Source organism: Rousettus aegyptiacus, unplaced genomic scaffold (assembly GCF_014176215.1).
Source record: "Rousettus aegyptiacus isolate mRouAeg1 unplaced genomic scaffold, mRouAeg1.p scaffold_m13_p_3, whole genome shotgun sequence".
NCBI lineage: Eukaryota > Metazoa > Chordata > Mammalia > Chiroptera > Pteropodidae > Rousettus > Rousettus aegyptiacus.
The window spans coordinates 122,956,579-122,969,675 of NW_023416306.1; the positions used below are offsets into that span (position 1 = coordinate 122,956,579).

General features: G+C 43.5%; 1 protein-coding gene across 3 annotated transcripts in view; it reads right to left on the minus strand.

Annotated features, from left to right (window-relative positions):
* MYO5C (myosin VC) overlaps window positions 1–13,097 on the minus strand; it is an 85,085-nt gene that overhangs the window by 60,994 nt on the left and 10,994 nt on the right. For all 3 annotated transcript variants that reach the window (XR_001599155.2, XM_016162688.2, XM_016162689.2), the window contains exons 3-8: window positions 9,935–10,100; window positions 9,201–9,345; window positions 6,087–6,243; window positions 4,173–4,316; window positions 2,678–2,759; window positions 1,593–1,700 (exon numbers count right to left, since the gene is read on the minus strand). Coding sequence is in view for 2 of the 3 variants with exons in the window: in XM_016162688.2 (XP_016018174.2) it covers window positions 1,593–1,700; window positions 2,678–2,759; window positions 4,173–4,316; window positions 6,087–6,243; window positions 9,201–9,345; window positions 9,935–10,100 (802 nt within the window). In the remaining variant the exon portion in view is untranslated. The remainder of the gene's footprint in view (window positions 1–1,592; window positions 1,701–2,677; window positions 2,760–4,172; window positions 4,317–6,086; window positions 6,244–9,200; window positions 9,346–9,934; window positions 10,101–13,097) is intronic.

Sequence of the window (13,097 nt, forward strand, 5' to 3'; positions counted from 1 at the left end):
CTCTTAATCCTTACAATATCCCTAACAGCAATTGTGGTGGCTACGCCAAAGAAGTCACGAGTCTGAGCTGGCCCTGTGACTTGCTTTTTGTTATTAGCACATAACAGTAGTGGGACTGCATTACTTCTGAGGCTGGTTCCTGACAAGCCCTGTAGAGTCCACCTGAGCCTGTTGGAACTGAATGTGGAAGAAGGTAGCCGCAATACATGTGGTCCCTCTACCCTAAGGCCAGCATGCTGTGAGGAGGAAGTCCACACGGAGAGACAGAAAAACGCCTACCCAGCTCCCAGTAGTTCTAGCCATCCCAGCCCATGTGAGAGAAGAAGCCTTCAAAGGATTCAGTCCATCACCATCATAAAAAAGTCTCTAAGCGAGAAGTGCCCAGCTGAGTTCAGTCTACCCAGAATCACAAGAGATAATTATAAATTGTCATTTTAAGCCACTAAGATTTGGGGAACAGCAATAGATAAGTGAAACAACTAATTTTTTCAGTATTGTTCCAATGTAGATATGGGAAAATTGATGCCAAGAGATAATAATTGACCTGTATGAGATGAAAGACCAATCTTATGACACATGAAAAAAATTGGAGCAAGTACATGACAACAGATAATTAAGCACTAAATTATGAGTTCGATTGGCCAATGCTCAGGCAGTCAGAGGAGAGAGAAGCCATCGGGCCAGCACCTTTAAATAACAGGCTTAGTGGAAGGTAAGCGGGTGCAGACTCCGTTGCTGTCCTGGCATTCTGCCAGCCATGCTCAGTCACGTGCTGACCTAGCTCTCTGGTCTCACACTGATCAGAAGTTTTGACTGGCAGTTGCATGTGGATGCCTAGACTAATACAAAATGAGAAAGACAGTGACTATTTTTACAAATGCCATTTAGTAGACAGTCTTCCCAAACATGAGCTCCATGTGAGAAAAGATAGAAAAAGATTGGGAAGAATACCTGCTTCAACTGTGTTAGCCTACTAGCAATCAAAACGTTGATTTTCCATATAAAAATAAAATGTTTTAAGACCCTCAGTGCAAATTCTAGTTCACTTCTGTACTAGCCATGTAACCTTGAGTAAATCACTCACCATCCCTGTGCCTCAGTTTACCTGTTATAAAATGTGGGAAATACCAGTGTGTATTCATAGGGTAGTTGTAAGGTTTAAATAGGTTAACACGGGTAATAAAGTGCTTAGGACAGTGCCTGGCTCCTAGCAAGCTCCATACAAGGAGCTGCTATTGTACTGTCATCAGGATGCCCATGAAGGCCATGTCGAGTCCACCTGACACTTCTGACCTGAGTGGGACCTCGCTTTCACCAGACTTCTAAGAGCGTATGAGCACCCATGGAGCTTATAGCCCAGGACTCTCCTGGTAAGCAAGTGAGCCTGAGGGCAAAGGAGTTGATTTCTAGATCTTTTCAGGGATAGACACGGTCTTGACTACTTGGCCTCCAAAAATGTCATTGGCTCATCCTAAAAGTAGGATTTATTAGAAATCTTCAGAACACATGCCTGCTGGTCATCTGTGCCTTTTATTTATTTATTTTTTTAAAAGAGAAAGTGGCCAAACCCTGGATAGGGTAGTTTTGCTCACCCAGGAGTGTGAAGGTCTTCTGAGTTTCCACCATGTCGTTTCTGTCATTCACGCCCTCAATGACAGTGCTGCCTCCCATTCTCGTATAATTAAATTCTTCTGCACTCCCTGAAACACCAAATAGGATTTTTACGTCTGTAACACAAAAACTTGGAGTACATGTTTACTGAAAGAAAGGACATTCACACTCAATAAGCTGTATTAAGCATTTTATACACATTATTCCATTTATTCCTTAGAATTCTATACTACAGCCTTAGAAGTTGAGGCTCAGAAGAGTGAAGTGACTTGTTCAAGGTCCCATAGCTGATGGTGGGGCAAGAACTTAAAACACGGGCCTGATTCCAAAGCTCACAGTTGTTGCTCCCACACCTAACAATTTTATACAGCTTTCTGTGTCAAATTTCTGTACAAATGTCTATGTTGTTTGCTTATGAAATGTACAACAAACAACACACATTTAAGATGTACAATTTGATGAGTTTTGATATACCTATATACTTACAAAGCCATCACCACAACCAAGATAATGACCTCATAAACATCTAATATTTGAATAGGAGGTGACCCTTCAAAAGCTCTTCCATATTTGCTAGTCACATTCTGTTTAGTAAACAAAGCATGGATATTATCTTCAGGTGACTTCATTATTACTACAAATAATACTGACCTTGAGTCATCAAGGAAGTTCAAATTATGATAGAGGTATTCTGCCTCAGAACACAGGAAAATATGTCATACATATTAGAAAAATAACTGTCTAAGGAGTTTGGATAAAAAGAAAAGTTTGAGGACTTACAGCACAATCACCCATAGGCTTTGAAAAGAATCCTCTAGTTTGGGGGGCTCCACCCTCCCTGGACCCATCCACCCATCAGCCTATGGGGGGCTCCACCCTCCCTGGACCCATCCACCCATCAGCCTATTCCGTCTCTTTAGTTAGAGGCATCAATTCTACCACAAAACCCAAGGATCTTATGTCTTTGGACAGAATATTTCTTTAAGTGGTATTACTATAAGAAGAAATTAGTCTAGAATTTAAATCCCTATATAAAAGACTCTTCCACACACTATCCATTACATACCCAATTTAAGATGTTTAAATTCCGACTGCTGTGCAGATGCACAAAGTTGATAGAAAATGTGGTAATTTCGTTCATTTTCCGACTGTAAAAGAAAGAAAAGTTCTGAAGTGACACTAGCCCTTTATAAGTAAAAACGTTAAGTTTTCAACCAGAGGGTCTTAGGTGGCTAATCTAGATTGGTGGTTTTGCTCTCAGGGACCCTGACATCTATGCGTGTTTTTTGCTGTTGTCAATAATGCTGTGATCTAACCTGTTCCACTCTCTGGCTCACAGGCAGGCCTTTCCTCTCACAGAGGGAGAACTGGTGGCCCAAGCCTGTCCTCTAAATAATGACCCCAGAGACAATGCTATTAAATGAAAACATTCTATGAAATATGAATAATATAATTTCTACTCATTGAAATTTTTAAGAAACTCCTCCCAATAACAAGGCTTACTGTTACTCTCCTCCTGGGCCAAATCTATGAGAATTTTCTCCATTTTACTGAACAAGGAGCCTTTCTCTCAAACTCTAATCTCATTCTCTTCCTGATAGGAAAGCCAGTCTCACAGCTTTGCTTTTGTGTTCTAGAACTATAAACTGGATTTTTAAACCTGAATGATTTTCTTAAGCACTCCGAATTAAAAGTCATAATCTTTTCTCTAGGTCATACAGCTCCACTGATATTGCACCTATATATCAATTTCTTTTTCAGATGGAGGTTCCTCAGAAAATTAAGAATATAGTTACTATAGGACCCAGCAATCCCGTTTCTGGGTATCTGCCCAAAAAATCAGAAAACATTTATTCATAAAGATATGTGCACCTGTATGTTCACTCACTACAGCATTACTCTAAATAGCCAAGACATGGAAACAACCTAAGTGTCCTTCGATGGATGACTGGATAAAAAACATATGGTACATATATACAACAGAATACTCAGTCGTAAAAAGATGAAATGTTTCCATTTGTTAAAACATGGATGGATCTTGAGAGTATTATGTTATGTGAACTAAGTCAATAGGACAGGACAAGAACCATATGATTTCACTCATATGTGGGATTTAAAACAAAAAGCAACAAAGGAACAAATAAAACCAACATACAAATGAACAAGAAGACTGGTAGATACAGACAACAGAATGGTGGTTATCAGAGGGAAAGCGGGGTGGAGGCAGGTGAAGAGAGTCAAGGGGGCCAAATACAAAGCGACAGAAGGAGACGGGACTTCAGGTGTTGGCACACAACAGAGTGTATGGACGTATTTAAAACGTGCACACTTGAAATGTATATAATGTTATTAACCAACGTTACCCCAATAATTTTAATTTAAAAAATGTTTTTAATTTTGTTTTTTAAGAAATAGAAAAAAAAAAACCACTGCAAATGAAAGATAAGAAAATTCTATTTTCCAAGTCACAGAACACTGTAGGTTGTCTAAAGAGTATATGAATGGAAATAATACTTAAAAAGTTGGGGAAAAGAAAATTTAAATAATATTTTTATTCTTACTTGAAAGACAACTCTAGATTTCTCCAGCAGATAAGTTCTCATATTGGCTCCTATAATTTGATTTCTCTCATCAAAACTGATTTCTGTGTATTTCCCAAACCGACTACTGTTGTCATTGCGGGTGGTCTTGGCATTTCCAATAGCCTACAAAACATAGGACTCTCTTGAAATAACAACATTAAAGAGATCTTTGCATCAATATTATTGGTACAGTTTCAGTAAAATTGGATCTTACATGTGGGGCAATGGGGAGGTCTGACTAGCGAAAGAGGTCAGGGGTTCGGGGAAAAGCAGTACGAGGCTTACAGGGAACATGACACACCCTTAGCTTGCCATTCAAGGCTCTGCTTGATCTTGTTCAGAGACACTGATCAGGACCAGACAGAGCACAGGTTCTTGTATTTCATGGCCCTAGGTTCTTTTTCTACTATCTGTGTGATACTAGAAGTTATTTCATCTTTCCAAGTCTTAATTTCTCTTCATGTAATGTGGGAATAATGAGCATCTTGCAGAGCTGGGAGGATTAAGTAAGAAAATATAAAGTGCCTCAACACATCCATGCCCCAAAGATGCTCAATTAGAATTCCACATCTTTCATCCAACCTTTATTTCTATCCTTAGCCTTTACCCCTTCCCTACTCATACTTTCCACTCAACCAAAAGTCTGCCCTCTCCCACCCTTCCCACGGTCTGAACATGATTTTTGCTTTTGACTTCTATGCTTGAATTCCATCTCTTCAGCCTATCCTCTCCCCTTTCCTGAGCACCCTCAGGAAACACCCTTCTTATGCTCATACACTGCACTTCCTGCTCATGTCATTATATTTTATCACAACATATATTTACTGAGCATCTGCTATGAGTCAAGTGCTCAGTATGCAAAGATGAACCAAGTAGACATGGTCCTGCCTTCACGGAACTTACAGTCCAGTGGGCAAGACCAACTCTAAATAAATAATCACACAAAATTATCCACTGGGCATTTAACCGGGCAGTGCCTCTTGATAACTTTCCTATTTTCTTCTTAGATTGTGGGTTATGTTTTACTTAACTTTAAAATGCGCTTATGTTAGAGGAGGCTTAAAACTTGGGTCTTATTCTTTTCCATTACTTCCCATATTACTTGGCATAGTGGCTGAAACAAGATAGGTGGTCTAATAAATATTCACTGAGGATTTTGATTTGAGAAAATAGGGACAGGATGTCTAGGAATCTAATGCTCTTAATTACTTGCTATACTTTCAAATAAATCCAAATCGATCCTCTTCTCATTTTGTGAGGCAGCCAGAGCTAGCCTGTGGGCCCTCCCCTGAGCCTTTCGGATGTCCTTTCTTCCTCGAGGGCTGCCTCCTTACCCCTGGGTGCCATCATGGCTGGTCTTGCCCATACCTCTCTGACTGTCAATGTTTTGCTGATGAATTAGCTGCAGGGGAGGAAGAAGAGCCCTGATACGTGGCATTTGCCAATCTGTAAGGTGTAAATACTCCCACCAAGACTGATTTTAAACTACCATAGGTTTAATGATAGCTTGCACAAAAGTTTCTGAATATTTAACAATAAGCACATGAGAAAGCTGGTAGCCTGTTGGCTGGAGAACTCCACCGGTCTCAGTCTGTGGTTGAGGAAATTTCCCACAGGATGTAATGTAAACAGGGGACTCCTGAAATCTGATAGCAGAATTTCTAGCCCAGAAGGTGAAAGAAGAGAGCCTTGGAAGCAGCAATCTCTGCCCCAACCTTCTTCAAATCCCACTGGATACCAGCCTTCCAGGCTCCTTCCCATCCTCACTTCTTTGATCTTTAAAGGGTGGGAACTACAGTTAGCCAGGACAACACACACACAAACCAACACACCTCTCCACCATCACATGCCACTGCCTCCGAGCCCGCTCCCCACCCACCACCGGCTACGCACCTCAGTTATGGGGTTTGATGCCAGAACCTTGTCCTCCACATGGGCTTTACTGCTCGACTTGCTGACAGTGGCAAAATACCTCATGGCATAGCGAGCAGACACTGTCTTTCCAGCACCCGACTCCCCGCTTACAATTATTGACTGATTTTTATTGTTTCTAAAGGAAACAAAAGTTTTTTTAATGTTCATTTTTTCCTATTAAAAAAGGCTATACACTCATTAAGAAAAATGCAGACAAGCTGGAAGAAGGCAGACTTTGTCTCATCACTCTAAAGTAACTGTTCGCAGCCTTCCAGTGAATTTCCTTCTAGTCTTTTTTCCTGTGGGATCATGCTGAACACACAATTTTGCTTCTTGCTATGTCTTCTGTGTTGACAGTCCCCAAGACCAATTCAATGATCCAGCATTTAGTCACACTCATGGCTGAGATTTATTACGCCAAAAGAATACAAAGCAAATCAACAAAGGGAAAAGGCACATGGGGCTGAGTGCCAAGGAAGCTGGGCGTAAACTTCCCGAGTCCTTTCCCAGTGGGGTCAGTCACACAGGATGCGCTTAATTCCTCTAGCATTGAAAAGTGACAACACATAGGAAATATTGTCTATCGGGGAAGCTCATTAGAGACTCAGTGCCCAGGGTTGTTTTTTTTTTTTTTTGTTTTTTGTTTTTTGTTTTTTTTTTGGTGGGGAGGGGTGGCTGGTTATGTAGGCTTCCCCTGCTGTCTAGGGGATACCAAAATTCCAGATGCCCAGAGAAAAGCAGATGTGAGGCACAAATCACAGTGTTTACACCAACAGTTTAAGCTCAGGTACAAGAAGCCACTCTTATCAGGAAATGGTGAGCACCTTCCTGAAATCCCAGTTCTCAGAGGACAGCCATGGGCCCGCTTTGCAAACAGGCCTCTAAAGGAAGCAGTTTCAGGCCTCTATCAACTCCTTTCTGCATATTCCCACTTAAATATAAAATACATTTTAAAGACATTATTTGGAGAGAAATTATTCAAAATGTGCTTGAGAACATCTGTGTTCTGTAAGCCAAAACGCTGTTACATAATTTAGAGATTTTAAAAAATGCATTAAACTTTTCATGTCATAAGATTATGATGGTAGAACTTTACTATAATGCCATCTTATGTATCTAGCACCACTTATGTGCCAAGGGCTCTGTGAATACTTTGCAGGGATTCTCATGTAAGCCTCACGAAAATCCTATGCCATCTTTATCCATTTTACAGATGAGTAAAACAGAGACTCAGAGAGGTAAAGTAACTTACTTGATCCAGGACACAGAGCACACAGCCTCCCTTGTGAACAATGGAGAGGGTCTGAATGACAGAGCTCTTGATCCAAAAGAGGAAGCTAAGACTCTGTGGCAAATGGCACCCCCAGTATCCCTCAGCCAGGTAGAATGGGGCTGGGTTATTAACACCAGGCTCTCCTGACTCCTGACTCCATGAGCCTGGCTTAGGTTGGTTCTGCTATTACAGTTCGACAGCCAGACCTCCGGAGAAAACAGGCTCTTCAAGCTTGAATCTAGCTCAGGCCTGCAGCGCCAAAGAGCTCATGCTGCTGATGCCCAGGAGTGGCCCTGGCCCTTCAGGCTCTGAGCCAGGGACTCTAATGATGCAGTCGCCCTGGAGACCTGCAGGGAGCCAGGACAAGTCCCAGAACCACGGGTTTTTAGGACTGGAAGGAAACTTGCTGCAGCAGAAACCAAGGTAATGGTTATTTATTCTCTACCTAACATTCGTCTTCCCCTTCCTTCCTAGGAACTATGCCCCAATTTTTACTGGGCACATTATTGCCCATATTAAAGACTAACTATCCCAGTCTCCCCTGCAGCTAGTCATGGCCATGGGAGATGGTCCTAGCCAATGAGCTATGAACAGAAGTGCTCTGTGGGGGCTTCTGGAAGTCTCCTCAACCAGGAGGGGCATGATCTTCCCCTGGGATACTCTGTCACCTAGAATATGGAGGAGATGGCTAAGTATCGGCTTGGCCCTGAGGATAAGAGTCCCACCCCAGGGATGGGGAGCTGGAAGTAATCAGGTCCCTAATGACTTGGTAGAAGTGCCACACTGGGCCTGGACTTCTCTGCAGGAGAGAACCACACATGTCCACCTTATTTAAACCACCATTATTTTTTCCTGCTTACAAGCAGTGAAGCTTATCATGGGTAATCTCCGAGCATCTAACTCCCAGATGAGAACACTGAAAGTGAGGTAGACTGGGGACTATGCCTGGGGTTATGTGATAAAGAATGAGGTCCCTCACTTCGGGATTCCATCTGAGAAACGAGGGCACTGATGATGGCTCAACTGGCTTCGTCAGGGCGTTGCAATACTCAAAGGAGACCACTATTTGTGAAAGTTCTTTTGCAAACTGTGCAAAGATCTACCAAGATATTTTTATTCTTCGTACTTTTTAGATGAGGGACTGAAGCCAGAAGACGACAATTATGGGAAAAAGAAACTACACATGGAGTCAAAAAATCTAAGTGCAAATCCCAGATCGGCCTTGTACCTGCTGGGTGACCTTGGGCAGACGACTCTCAAATCTCAGTTTACTGCCCAGGCATCTTCATCATGGGCTATTCTGAGGGCACCCAAGATGATGTACAGGAATGTGTGCATGGCGCTGGAGGCTTTTAATAAATATTTGCTAGCAAAACAAGACTCTACAAGGCCATATAAAAAACAAGTAGCAAAACTAGGATAAAACCCCAAATCTCCTACAGCTAAAACCCATGCTCATCTACCATTAGACTCTGCTGCCTTGGATCCGTAAAAAAGCTTAAACATCTCACAGGGGAGAATAAATCAATATTCCTCCAAACTAAAGAACTGCAAGAGAAGTGTCCACTATTCCTAGATTGATAGGACTGACTTTTGACTACCTGGAAGGAACAAACCCAGGAAACTCGGTTTAGACAGGTCCATTACATATAACAGTCATTTGCTACTTGGTATAGTTCATCTCCTCTACCAAGTGCCCCCTCTGGTCTGATGAGTGCTTTTAATAAAACCAAACCAGATGTCTCCCCCTCACAGTGAAGACCCAGCAAGTGCAGGAGCACTGGGAGAGGAAGAGAAAGCCCCGCCTGGCAGGAGGCTACCTGGCCATCTGCTTGTATGCCTCTTCTGCCACGGCGAATATATGTGGGTCCATATCACCCATGTTCTGGCCACTGTAGGCGTGGATAATGGCATCTCCGTATATCGGCAACTGCTTGTAAGGATTCATGGCCACCAAGATGATTCCTGAGGACAGATGTTAGATGCAGTGATAAGATTCTTACTGTCACCCATTTCTCCAGGTTCTTTTGAGGAACCCCAACTCTGCTACTTAAATTAAACCTTTTGTGTGACTTTGGGCGGGCCACTTAATGCTTTGAATATCGGTTCCCTGCCAATGCCAATTCTGAGGGTTAGCTGAGATGACGGATGAGATTGTTGTAAACTGAGAAGCTTTTGCAATTTTCAGTGTAAATATAATGACAATATCATTGTCCAAAGTAAGTAATAAATGTATCAAATCCAATGAGAAACTTAAACATAAGCTTGATCCACATATATTTTTCTTGGTAGTCCAATCTTAGTTCTTGTTGAAAATTCTCCCTACATAGACACTTCCTTTTATTAAACAAACAAACAAACAAAAACAAAGAAAAACATCTCTAAGATCAAATGTCTATACCTTTTAGACGGAAATTGGGCAAACGTTTAGGTGTAATTATATAGTTTGACGGAGTCAAGATTATAATGTAATATAAAACGTAATCAGGATGCTCTAGACAGCAAGCGTCACATTTCAGTGCCTTTCCTGCTCTCCCAGAATCTCTCTCCTTACCACTGTACGTGTAAATGAGTCTGGATTCTGCAAAGCGGATTCTGAGATTGTGGAGCACCGCGGGCTCATGGAGGTAGCTGAGGGCCGTGAGGTCGTTCTCACCCACGAGGATGTCAGGATTCCGGAGCGGAGGCAGAGACTCTGGACTGATGCGGTAGTCCAGCTCCTGTGGACAAAAATAAAGTTCTAGAAAAAAAAAGATTTTGGGTGTTTCCGCTGAACCACTATCTCCTGTCCTATCTGCACTCTGGACTGATCCCTGGCACTCTGAAAGCCAAACTTACGTATAGCAATGAGAAAATAATCTTCATGGTTGACTTTTAAAAGCTGAGAGCTGGGGACCAGGACATTAGCTGTGTGTCCTAGGATGAGTCACTCACCCTCTCTGGGCCTCATGCCTCTCATCCGTGAAAAGACTGGCTGGACCAGATCAGAGGTCCCTAGAGGTGTGACAGGGAGCCCCACTTATATATGGTATAGACGGCATGGAAGTTTTGATTTGAAAACAGAATTTTGTTGCTAAAATGACATGATGACCTAAGGACCTCTGAACCTCTAAGGCTGCCAAATCTCTGTTGGAGGTTGACATATTTCGTGACGAGAAGTGTCTGAAGGGGCTCATGCAGGTGGTGGTCTCTGAGAGAGGCTACCAGTGTAGGTGACGCCTATCTGCCGCCGCCCATGTTCCTGAGGGCTCACAGTTCCCCCTGCAGCGCTGCCTGCTCCTGTCATCCTCAGCCCTGGGCTGAGTTGTCCAGGATGGTCTCTCTTCTGCCAGATTTCACCGAGTATTCCTAAAGTAGCTGCCTGAGCAGGACCAGGTTAGCATGTCTCGTGACATCCCTTCCACAGACAACAGGGCCTTCCAAATGTCAGAGCATCATGAGACCTTATGACCATCTCTTCTTACTTCCTTCGCTTTCATTTCACAGCTTGGGGCAGTGACTTAAGTTACCTGGCAAGCTTGCTTTCCTTCTACCTTCCCAGGATGCCTTCCTTCCATACCTAGTCTAACACCAGCTCCACAATGTGATTCAGCTGCCTCTTAGCAAGTGCCCACTGTATAGACCCCATGCCAAGCACTCGGCACTGGTTGTTTCATTTAATTTTCACAACCGCCTTTCAAGGAGGACACGATTACTCTAACAACCAGTTAAGGAGACAGGTTCAGAGAGGTGAAGCTCCTTGTCCAAGGTCACACAGTGAATTTGGGTCTGGCTGGCTCTGAAGCCTACATTGTGATGCTTCCTATCAATGCTGACAGGGGTTTGGTCTGTTGATTTGTTGGTTGCTTGGTGTGTTGTGCATAAGGAGAACAGCTCGGGACAGTCCAGGACAAATGGACATAAATCCTCGTAGCAGCTGGCAATTATATATTTGTGGACCTGCCCGAAGTAGAATATTCTTCACCTATACACTTTTATTTTGAGAGTAAAATCAAGAAAAATGCTGCTCGTACATAATGTTTACATTCCCTGCCTGAGTTGTTCTGTTATCTGTTTTAAATTAATGGCCTCCTTTTCTCGTTCAGCGTGTGTGTGTTATATGTGAAAGAAACAAGGAAAGAGAAAGACAAACAGGACAGACAGTCTGGGGGAGGGGGAGAACACGCGAAGACCATCAGACTGACAGTCGGAGTCAGATGCCGTTTTTCTATACAAAGCAGGCTTTGTCCTTAGTGGTACAGACAAAGGGTTAAGGTACAGAGTGGTCTGGCTGCCTGCCATCTTGCCTGCCTCTCTCTTCCTCCTCTGGGCAGCTGGTTCAGGGCCAGGAACGTTGTCACCTGAAGCCCTATTAAAGCAGCGAACTGCCACTGCCACTGCTGTCTTCGGTTTTCTCTGAAAGCCATCTGACCCCTAATCAGAACCTCGACTGTGCACAGGAAGCATTCAACAAATGCTGCACGGCGTTACACGTGGAAAGGAAAGGCTGAATGGAAACCAGCCTCCTCTCGCTGTGTCTCTCTTGCATTTGCACACGTACACCTGCATTATCTCGTTTGATCTTCAGCAACCCTTCCTGTGAGGTCATACTGTTATTAACTCCACTTTACAAATATGAGGAAACTGAGGGGCTCACCGTCACAGACTGAGTGAGTGGCTATAGTAGGATTTGAATCCAGACTGCCTGATTCTAGAGGATGTGCCCTTAACCACTATGTTTGCCTCCCTTCCCAAAATCTCAGGAAATGACTCACAACTCTAGGATAGTCTGATTGGAAATACTGTGTCCTGTCTCTACAGGCACTACTTACGTGCTTTGAAAATTCCAGCATTTTAATATTCTTATGGTATTCCTCTAGCCTCAAGATGAATCACAAATTCTCTGTCTAGCTCTGTATCCAGATACTTGAGTCTAAAAAGGTAAGGTCACCCTAGCTATAGATCCAGTGGGCTCTCGTTAGTGCCATGTGGCAAAAGGACAACTCATGACGGATACTCAAAGCAAAGACGAAATCTGCAGAGGCTGGTAATCAGAAGACACACCGAGCCTTTGAGGGGAACTCCTTCCTGGCACGCTCTGCTGCAAGAACAACTGCCAATCTTTCTGCTCGCCCTTCGCCTCTCCCTCACCATACCTGTACGGACAGTGGTCCCCCATAACGTCACACAACGCATTCCTGTCTTCTTGTCCCATCTCGTCACTTCCCTAATCACCCTGTCATGCGCCTTGAGGGTCCCCATTCTCACATGCTTCTATCCATCCATGGCCTGACTTGCTCTCCTTCCGTCCATCTCTCACACCTCCCTCTCTCTTTCTACTTTCTATCTCTCCTCTAGTTCTCTTCCTCTCCCCATCCTGATGGTTTCCTCTGCCATTTTATGCCGTGGGGACAAACTACTCCCAAGTATCTGGGCTTTGCCCAGTCTCTGTGCTAAGACCCATGAAACCAAAGTGGCTAATCACCTTTCAGCATTCTCCCAACAGTGCTGAATCCCTTAAATACAGCACGAGCACAGATCTGTTTACTGCATCTCGTTACAGAGAGAGGGTCGGTTGAGGTAAAGCACTTTCTGCCTTTATTAGGGAAGCATGGTGTGGAGAGAAGGGGAAGTGGCACAAACACATGGATCTATAGCGCCAAAGGGCCATTTGGGTGCCTTCTCACATGCCCTCCCCTGGTCTGCTCCTGCAGGGACCATCGTCCCCTGCTCCACAT